Source organism: Echinops telfairi, unplaced genomic scaffold (assembly GCF_000313985.2).
Source record: "Echinops telfairi isolate 266 unplaced genomic scaffold, ASM31398v2 ScPeMD7_2186;HRSCAF=2738, whole genome shotgun sequence".
Classification (NCBI taxonomy): Eukaryota; Metazoa; Chordata; class Mammalia; order Afrosoricida; family Tenrecidae; genus Echinops; species Echinops telfairi.
The window spans coordinates 7,080,689-7,091,551 of NW_022106084.1; the positions used below are offsets into that span (position 1 = coordinate 7,080,689).

General features: G+C 48.4%; 1 protein-coding gene across 1 annotated transcript in view; it reads right to left on the reverse strand.

Annotated features, from left to right (window-relative positions):
• Window positions 1-10,863, reverse strand: part of SETD7 (SET domain containing 7, histone lysine methyltransferase) — a 45,358-nt gene that overhangs the window by 13,761 nt on the left and 20,734 nt on the right. Inside the window, exons 3-4 of the mRNA XM_045293554.1 lie at window positions 4,633-4,714; window positions 795-912 (exon numbers count right to left, since the gene is read on the reverse strand). Of these exons, the coding sequence (XP_045149489.1) occupies window positions 795-912; window positions 4,633-4,714 (200 nt within the window). The remainder of the gene's footprint in view (window positions 1-794; window positions 913-4,632; window positions 4,715-10,863) is intronic.

A 10,863-nucleotide genomic window follows, 5' to 3' on the forward strand; every position in this document is an offset into this window, starting at 1 on the left:
TGGGCAAAAGATGAGGCTTTCTGTTTGAGGACTACACGCAGCCTTGGAAACCCAGAGGTGAAGTTCTACTCTCCTATCGGACCACTAGGAGCTGGAAGCAACCTGATGGCAGTGGTTTCCAAACAATTTTATCCTTCAAAACAAGAATGGTTGTACCTATATAACCACATGGTACAATACTAATCAATGACTGACATTTGGAAAAACAAAACCAGATGAAGAGAATTTTAAAAACAGCTTTAGAGTAGACTCTTCCTAAGTTAGTGCCCTGGTTGTTGCTCTGTATTCATCTCCTATTGGTCGTTCCCTTTCCCTGTGTGTGTGTGTGTGTGTGTGTGTGTGTGTGTGTGCCTAGCTCTCGGTTCAGGAGTTCTCCTCTTAATCTCTAACTTTAATGTCTGAATTCTCCCTTGTCTCACGTTGCCAAGATGGATCCCTTCATATTTCAAATCCTAATTGTTCCAGTTCTTTATTCCCTCCAATCATCTAGCCCCATAGTTTCCCAATGTTAATCTCCTAACTGAACACCATTCCCTCCTGAATAAATTATCTTTATCATTTCTCCCTCTTCTTTGTTCACTTCTCTTTTTTATACATTGGAGTATCTGAGTCAGTAACTCTTTACTGGAGTAGAAAACCTAGTCTTTCTCCTGAGGAAAGGCTGGTGGTTTTGAACTGCTGACCTTGCTGTTAGCAGCCCAATGTGTAACCACTACACCACCAGGGATCCTAAGAGTATTTGACAAAAAGGCCTTTAACCAATCTAATCGGTTTACCACTGCTATCCCACTCACCTCTTGGTGTGTAATTCGGACTCCATTATAAAATGACATAACAGTATTAGGCCCCACAGCTACCTTTGAAAACAGCCCTTCTCCAGCACTGGAAATGAGAGATTCAGCAACATAAACCCTAAATGGGAGGGGAAAACAAAACAAAACAAAACAAAACACAATAATGACTTTAAAGATTTGATATGCTATTCTCTAAATCAATTTGCAAAATATGATGGCTGCTGAATTAAAACATGCCAGTTCCTCATTACTAATGAGGGAGGAAGAGAGGAAGCAAAGTGCTGGCAACATTGGCAGGAAAAAAATACATTGGCACTGGGACTTGAAGGACGAGAGTCATGTCATTTTTAGCAGCAGTGGTTAAAATTCACCTGCTAATAAGATGGCTATTAGGATTCAGTTAGACAGAGCCTTAATGGTATGTCAATTTGGTTCCCCTATCTCATTTCTCTTCGACTCATCTGCCGAATAAAACTTGGTTTTCTCCCCACTATTAAAATCCTGTGATGATTTCCCCCTAGACATGACTGTGGGGCTAGGTTTAACACAAGAGGCAATACTTCAATAGTTATTTCAATTCTGGAGATGCACCTGAGACTGGTCATCGGTCATTTCTGTGGCTTGGATCTTGTCTTCCAGCTTAAGTTCTGAGTGCTAGGCTTGCTGGGGGCTATGATTTACTGTGGGAGCCTCTACATCTATTTCAATTTCCACATAGATTTTGCCCCCACTGAAGTCTTTCTGACCACTGAACAGAAATGTGAAACTTTACCCTTTGGCAGAGGTGTTTGCAAAGACTCCCCCGGCCAGCCCAGGGAGGGGTCATCTAGCCATCAGGAACTTGCCTGGGCGTGATGGAAACTGTGGGAGCCCTGGTGGGAGAGACTTAAAACTGGGTTACGTGTTGGGCTGCTTATGGCAAGGTCAGCTGTTCTAAACCACCAGCCACTCTGCAGGAGAAAGATGAGGCTTTCTACTCCTCTACAGATTCACAGTTGCAGGAAACCCACAGGGGCAGTTCTCCTCTGCCCTATAGCCTCACTAGGAGTTGGAATCAACTTGAAAGCAGTGAGCAAGGTGGGGGCGGGGAGCGAGCACATACTAGAGTCAGTGATGGGGCCATGTGGTCATGGATCATTCTCTAGCCAAGGAAGTTAAAGAGTCCCGATCGAATCTTAGAAACGTCTCTAATCTGCATCCCATCCATGGTCCCTTTCCTGCTTCTGTCATCTCAGCTGGGACTTTAACGGACAGATCTGTTGTCTCCTGATTTTGTGACAATCTCCTTTGCTTACGGCTTATTTAAGCAGCCATGCTGCCGGGGATCTTGACACCTCTATGGTCTCCCTCATCTATGCGATTCATTTTTGTTTTTGTCTTGTGGAGGACTTATTAAACATGTCTATAAAATATGTTTGAACTTGGGGTTGCTTTCCCCCACCAAAGCAATATTATGCTTATTTTGTGGGCTGGTCGACTGATACCATGGTTTCCCGGTCTACATCCACACTGATAAAATTAGAAAGTTGCTTGACCATCTGCAAAGTGGCCATCCCCTCCCCTTTGAAAGTGCCATATCAAAACTAGAGTGCCCCCTAGACAAGATCCCCAGGTTAATGGACCATGGGGGGGGGGGGCGCTGGGGGTGGTGGTGGTGGTGACCCACTTCGCTCCCAGAGGAAAGGGTATCTCAATGATGCTTAAGATATATTTCTCAACTCGAGGGGGACCCACTCCATCTCTTTTGAAGTGACTCTATGCTTTATTAAATTTGTGGCTTAACTCTTTGCTGCTGTGGGTGCATGTTTGTGTGAGCATGGCTTATCTCTGGACCCTAACAAACCACACAGGCTCAGAGCTTGCTAGTTCCCTGTGGAACCGACAGCCTGGGAACCAAATTTCCCACTTTCCTTCCTGACTTTGCTAATGGAAAAGTAGTCTCCTCACCTAGCCCACTCATTAGCAAGGAATAGCTAGCCAAACCCCAAAGAAATAAAAGGACCTTAAAAAAAAAAAAAAGACCTTCCTAGGAGAGGAAGTACATGCTAGAGATCTCTGGGAAAAGACCTGCGGGGCACAGGCCGGTGTGGTTACATACATAATGCATGTGGTTACATACATAATGCATGCGGCTCCCAGCTCTTGAGGGTGTGGGAGGAGATCCCTTGGGGCAGAAGGGCATAAAGCTTTATGGCCACCAGTCTCTCCACACTATCCTTGAGCTGGCCAGTTCTTGTCCGTGAGAACGTCCTATCCAAACGTAGCTTTCCCTCATAAAAGCTTATGTTTACTTACGATCCGGCTTTTGCCACGTGGATTTTTTGGAGTTGAAAAGCCGGAAGTCAGGAAAAACACCCTAGAACCTAGTAACTAGTCCGGGTCAGCGGTGTGAAGAGACAAGGGCAGCTCTGGCCAGCCTCCCCCACCAGGGTCTCTGTTCTTCTCCTCCAGCCTAGATCTTGGAATGAAGACCCGTGGAACAGACCTGAGCCCAACTTGCACCCTGGAGGCCAGCCTGGCCCGGCTGAGCCAAGGTGGCTGAGCCTCGGCCAACCTACGGGAAGCTGAGTGTAAAACAGAATGTTTGCTTTCATGAGACGCTGTTGGTTGGAAGGTATTGTGGCGCAGCCGCAGCCGCACAGGGCCACCAAGACTCCTTCATGTGGCTGTGGTGCTGCTGGGTTTGTGGACAATGAGAGCCCAAGCCCATCCTGTAAAGGAGCCGGAGCTTCCCTCCCCAACGAGGCCCTTCTCTGGGTCTGGCCCCACCGCCTGGGGCAGAGGCCTGTTCTCAGATGGCACAGAAGGCCAGCCAGAGGTAAGCCTCCCACTGGCAAAGACTGAGGCAGAGAAGACTGACTCGGGGCGACAGGCCTCCTTCCGCATAAAGAGACCAGCTGCTGCGGACTGCGAATGCTGGGAAATTCACACAAGAATCCAGGACTGGAGTTTAGCTCTCCACCTCACTTGGTGTTTTGCTCTGTTGTGCAGAGGGTGGTACGCAGGGGCTCTAGGAAATGGGATCACCTGATGGCACCTAACCACATCAACGCAGATTAGAACGGAATGGGGCAGGGTTTGCCCCTCTGAAGGGGAGCTCATGGGACCAGAAACTGGAAGGTCTATATGCTTCCTTTATCCCCCTTGGTGGGCACAGGAACGATCTTGGTGAAAGGGGGCTCTCTGCTCTGGAGGACACCGAGTGTCCATGACGGCTGACGGGAAATCTGGGCAAAGTGCCGGCTGAACACCATGAAGGGTGGAGTTGATGCCACTGGTCTGTCTGTGTGAAGGTGGAGGGGCGGAAAACCTTTCATTACCTACATAATTAGCCCACTTAAAGTGAAGAAGTGTTTTGGTCAGTGCCAAGGCTAGAACAGCAAGGAGTGTGACATGCAACGATTTGAAGTCTCAGAAAGCTGCAAGGGGCATTTCTACCCTGTCCTGTAGGATTGCTAGGAGTTGGAACCCACTGATGAGTTTTGGGGAGCCTCAAGAAAGGGCACACTTACGTGGGCGGGTTGGCCTAGCTGCTCTTTCTACTGAGGTTTCCGTCCAGGCTGGGCCTGTGAGCTGTTGTGTGCTAATTAATGGTGGACGATCCTTTGAGATTAAAACCTACCGCAGAATACAGGCAAAACACGTTTCCTCAGGATATATGAAACACAGGCTTCCTGAGAAAGTTCGAGTACTGACTTGGAGGATTCCCAAAGGAAAAGAGTATTTGAATGCAAAGCTTGGTCTGACCACGACTCTGGTCTGACAGAAGGCACAGAAGGAATCTTAGTTCCCGCCACTCGGCCCATTAACCTCAATTGAAGCCACAGGAAGAAGATACCTCTCTGATTCATACGCATCTGGAAGAAGGGCATTGGTAGAGATGCAAGATGACGTCGACTTATCAAAATGGTACAATGAACCTACAAAAAAGAGAAACCAGAATTTTAGTCCTGGCATGGTTAGCAAAGAACATCTCAAACAGTGCTGCACTCGGCGGGGCGGACAAGCAACAAAGACTGCTGCTCACGTTATACCCACTGCAGCGAAATTCCTCAAGGGAAAGGTTTACCTTTGGGATTTGCTCTTACGTGTTCTGTTCGGGTCTTAATGATTACCCATCAATCCTAGCTCTTAAAATCCCAATGTGTTCTCAAACTTCCTTTATTCGAGTGGTCTAAAAGATGTCGGCATAATTAAAATTCATATTCGAGAGAAGACTTACAACGTTGGAAACCCCGTGGAGCAGTTCTATGTTGTCTGATAGGGCCAGTAAGTTGGAATAGACTCGATTATTGTGGGTCGAGTGTTGCTGGGGGTGACCCAGGGTTAGTGGAAGCCACAGTGGGCCCTCCTAGTGAGGGGTGGAACCTGGAGACCCCGCTTGATGCAGCCAGGGCTTCTCTTCGACCCCTTTCCTCTCTCCATCTCCCACCAGCACCTCTGTAAAAGTGGTGTAGGGGTGGTGTGTACCCTAATTGCACAAGGGCAGGAGAATCAAGATCAACAGCACAAGGCTGATCCCTAAGAGGTGGAAGTCAGATATGCTTCTAGCCACCAACCTGATTACCAATCCGGGTACCCATGGTCTCTCTCATAACACTCTCTGCTTCTCTCTATTTGATAGTTTGTTGCAATGGCCACACAACTCTCAAACAATACTCACAAGTATGGGGGTTATCAGGTTAGAATTCAGGATAAAGAGAGACTGCAGATACAGTTGTTTGGCCAGGATAGCTTCTTCCTGGTTGTGCCTCTATCTGGCCCTTGGCCTCTCACTCCCATAGTCCTTGGGCTCTGCCTTGCTTGGGCACGTGTTTCAGAGCTCTGTGGTTCTGCCAGTACTTTCCAGAGGCTCTCCACTCTGCCGGCGAGCCTCCTGCCCGGAGGTGCTGGCTCTCTCACTCGGAGAATTGGGAAGCACCACACGGTGCCCACTGGTCTGGAGCACCCCTGCTCTCAGGCTGCTTCTCACCTGCTCTCACCTTCTCCACGGATCTCTCCCTGTCTCCTTGGCCCAGGAGCTCCCCAGAGCCAAACAACAGGCTCCCGCCTGGTTCTTCCTTCTCAGTAACCCTAGGCCTCCCCTTTCTGCCCCTAGGATGGCTCAGGTGAAGCCTAGCAGGATGGCAAAACTGACCAATCCCCTCATCAGGCTTCCATGCCCCTTCCCCCCCTATTTGCATACCCCACCCAATCATTTGGTTAGCATTGCAAGACCAGGGCTAGAAAGGCTAGACAAAAGTGACCCTTCACACCACAGCTTCCCTGGGGTCAAATCCCGTCAGATGCTACAGAAACCTGGGAAGTTGTTCTGCCGGAAAAGGGCAAAGAATGCGGTCTGCCAGCAAACTAGGTCAGCATCGACATAAACCCAACTCCCCCTGCCCCCTGTCCATTCTAACTCTTAGCAACCCACACGGCAGGGTAGAACTGCTCCAGTGGGTTTCCTAGACCTGAGCGGAGCAGGCAGGGCGAGCAGCCCAGAGCATAACCAGGTCGCCCAGGCCTCTTTTACATTGGCACACAACTCATTACAAGTCAAGAAGGGAAAAAGAAACACACATGGGGTTGTCAACCTTGTTTGTGCTACCGTGAGGAAGTTACCCTGTGAACTCCCATGTAAAAGCTGCACCACAAATGGCCAAAGTGCCACCCGCGCAGCACCAAGTCTGCCTGGGCTGAAGGAATAGCTCTGTTCCTCTCCCCACAGCTTGACAGCATCCTGCTCTCCGCTCCCCGAGGGTCTGTGCTCCATCAGCCCCTGGGTGGACGCACTAGATTTCTCCCTGAAAAGTTAGTCGTTTGAGTCCAATCAGAGGCTCCTCAGGCCTAGCAATCTCCTTCTGAAAACTCAGCCATTGGAGGGTTGAGTGCTCGTGAGACAGGCCTGTCCATGGACTTTGGGGGAAGGATGGGAAACAAACAAACAAACAAACAAACAAAAGCAACAACTAAAAGCACCGAGAATCAGATTCTTTTCTTTGGTTGCTTCTTTTGTTTGTTTTTTTTATTGATCTATAATTAACATATCGAGCAATTCTATTGGTCATTCATATCAAGAAGAGCTGTACAGTCATTGTCACAATCAATTTTGTGACAAGCTTCCTTTCTCCTTTTTTTTTTTAAATCATTTTAGAGAATCAGGTTCTCCTCAGATACCCTGGGGGTCCCCAGGAGTCAGCGCTGGCTCCGGGCTCACAGAAGGCATCCTGCAACTTCCCACCCAAGCTTCATGCCACGCCCTTGGCCTAGGCTTCCTCCTTTCCCTCAGCAAATGTTAATTGTAAGAGACGAGCCAAGCCTCAAAGACAAGAGGAGGAATTAGCCAGGGCAAGGAGTTCATCTGTGGAGGGAAAGACGTGAGGTGAGAAGAAATCCTAGCCGTGGGCATTGAAAGGAGCCTGAACAAGTGAAGAAGCAGAACCAGTCTGGGGTTACCAAAGCCCAAGGAGAGGGGCGGATAAGGAGGAGAGGCCAGCGAGGGCCGGGTCATGGGAGGTTTGCGGGCTGTGCTCCCACTCCCCAGCTACTGCACCAAACGGTCACACTCTCATCCCCGTGGACCTGGTGGAGTTGTGTCCTCCAACAGGGAAACAAAACCCAAACCCCCAAACCCAACCCACCGCCATCGAGCCGATTCTGAGTCATAGCAGCCACACAGCACAACACACGGAGGGGTCCCCGAGGCTGCAGATCCTTATGGGAGCAGACAGCCCTGTCGGCCTGTGGATTTGAACCGCTGACTCGGGTTAGTGCCCCATGCTTCACTCCCCGATGCACCAGGGACCTTTGTCTTCCAAAAGGATATGTCCAAATCTTTAGCCCAGGTACCTGTGCATGTGACCTTATTTGGAAATAGGACCTTTGTAGATGTGATCGAGTTAAGATGCAACCATACTGGATTAGAGGCCCCCCCCCCAAAAAAAACCCAAACAAACCAAAAACCATGGGTGTTAAACTGATTCTTATGGAGTTTCTGAAGTTGTGAATCTTTACAAGAGCAGAAAGCCTCCTCTTTCTCCCATAGGGCAGCTGGTGGGTTTGAACTAGCAACCTTGTGATTAGCAGCCTAATGCTTACCTGACAGCACCACCAGGACTTCTTTGTTGGATGGGAGTGAGTCCTGGTCCTATATGACGGGTGTTCTTGTCAGGTGAGGAGAAGACACAAAGAGATACACACATGTAAAGATGGAGGCAGGCTGGACTGATGAGAGAGCTAGAAGCAAAGGAGCCAGAGATGGCCAGGAGTAGAAAAGATGGGAAGGATTCTTCCCAAGAGCTTCCAAGGGAGCATGGCCTTGCCAACACCCTGATTTTGAACTTCTGGCCTCCAGAAGGGTGAGAGAACACATGTCTCTTGTTTTAAGCCACTTAGTTTGCCATGGTTTCTTCTGGTTAACCCCAGGAAACTGGGAAAATGAGTTCGAGGGCCTGGAAGCTAGCTTGTGGCTCTGCCTCAGCCTCTGGTCTCAGCCTGGCTCCTTTGCTCGGTCCCAGGGTCCCTCTGCCGGGAGCCTTCAGTGTCTCTGGTATTGGCCGCTGCCACTTCACACAGAGGTCTCCAACTTGTCTCACTGGTGGCTCTTTTCACAATGCTCCTTGGACTTCTCTGTGTTTCTGAGATGGCTTTGTAGAGGTATCTTCCAGCAGACTGTACCCCTAAGGAAACAAAGTTCCCACCTTCTACGCTAAAATGAAGCCTTAGAGTTTTGCCCCACCTTAATCCTGTAACACAGAAGGCCCTCCAGAGTGGGGTATGACCACAGGCCTAGAGGCTCAGGTTTCCCATGCATCACGAAGGGGATTATGGCTAGAAGGGCCGTATTAATCAGCTATATCTCAGAAACTAATACAGCCTGTAAAACCTAATCTATCGACCAGCTCAGTAGTTGAATCTGGAAGAGCGAGTGGCTTAGAGCACCAGTGTCTTACAGATCTGTGCACGGCCCTTCTGAGTCCTCTTCACCACGGATCAGCAGTCATGATCCTCAGTAGCCTGAGGCCCAAACCGGTCAACATTACCTTGAAATGCCTGGGGAAGACCCTCTGACTGTGGACCAGCGGTGGGAATGGCCGTGGTATCAGACAGTCCATTGGAGAGTGGATGACTACAGTTGTGGGTGGGTCAAAATCTGACACCTTGTACTTGATCTCCCTCTTGGGCCCATACATAGTCTCTGCTCTGGTTATGTGTGTGGTGGTGGGCGGAGGGAAGAAGAAATGCCCTGGAATTGATTATGGTGACGGTGGAGGCACAAGTCTTAGGAATGTGATTGAGCAATTGAAATGTATGATATGTGAATTGTATGTCAGTGACACTGATAAAAATAAGCAAAAAAAAAAAAAGAGCAAAAGATCCCTGGCGGTGTGATGGGTATTGAGTAGGTCTGTTAACCACAAGTTCAGCAGTTGAAACCGCCAGCCGCTTGGAGGGACAAAGATGAGGCTTTCTACTTCCATAATTACTTATAGACTTGGAAACCCATGGGGAAACCCATTAGATTGCTAAGAGTCAGAATTAACTCAATGGCTATGAGTGTGAGAATTGAAAAAAGAAGTCCCTGGCTGGTGTGAACAGTTAATGCCTTTAGCTGCTAACTGAATCTGGAGGCTGATTCTTTCCATGGGTACCTCAGAAGAAAGGCCTGGTGGTCTGTCTCTCAAAAGCCAGCCAATGAACGCCTACAGAGCACAGTGCTACTCTCAGAGGCTTGGAGTTGCCACGAGTCAAAGTTCAGTTGATGACAACTGCTTTGTTTTTCTCTTAAACTACTTGAGGCTTACCAGAATCCTATCAATGAATTCTCGTCCTCACTTTTCTGTTGCCTTAAATGACTTAGAAGACACATCTATTATTTGTGACCAAGAGTTCTAAGAAAACCAATCATTCCTTGTGCTGTAGCATTAACACTCTCACAGTGTCGTCACAGCAGCGACTTTGTGAGTAGTGGTGGTTCTGTGCTGTGGAGTCAATTTTAACTACTCTGCATGACAGAGCAGAACTGCAAATATGCCCCCCTTACGGGTAAAGAAGACAGGAACACTGCTGGCATAGCGGTTACCAGTTGGGCTACTAACTGCAAAGTCAACCGTTCGAAGCCACCCGTTGCTTCAAGGGAGAAAGATGAGGTTTTCTACTCCCGAAGAGAGTTAGAGTCTTGGAAACTCACAGGGCAGTTCTGCTGTCCTAAGGGGCCGCGGTGAGTCACCACCGACTCGACGGCAGTGAGTTTGGTTTCAGTCTTTGGTATAGGGGAAGAGACCAGTGCTGAAAAGAGAAATAGCTGATCAAAGACGGATCTAGTGAAAGTCAGCACTGGACCCCAAATTCAGTGGCTCTTAGGGTTCACGGTTCTTTGCAATCAAAATGCGGCCACTTCTGACATTTTAAAATGGGGATCACCTGCGTACATCCTCCCTTATGGCTCGTCCCCTGCAGGGTCTCAATTTGAAACATTGTAACACTGCTCTCTTTCAGAATATACATAAGGAGCCCAGATATTAGAATGTGAAGTTCCAAAGTAACTGTTGCACTTAAACGAACAAAAGAAAAAAAAATTTAAAACTTTGGAATAATTCCCAATGTATAGACAAGATACAAAGATAGCAGAGGTGTCCAGATTCCCTTCCCGTACAGTTTCTTTCCATGGTAACCTTTTTACATTCCCATGATAAAGGCCCCAATACAAACCATTGCAGTTGATGGCTCACAGTGGCCCTACAGGACAGCCCCTTGGGTTTCCCAGGTTGTAAATCTTTATGGAGGTCGACTGCTCCTCCCTCTTTAGGGGCAGCTGGTGGGCTCAGTCACCGACCTTGGGTAGCGGCTGAGCTGTCAGCTCTCTGACGCAAAGGTATGGAAGTTAGTGTTCTAATGCATACTCTGGGGGCATACAATTCAATCGATATAACATCCCCTCCACCCCCACCCCCACAGTCTTCTTACACTAGGCACTTAAAAAATGCAGCATACTGATATCTCTCCTCTATATTTTTCTGTATTTGCCAGATTTCGACAATAAATATTTCTATCCTCAGAATTTGCTTCTAAATGGAAGTGAGATTTC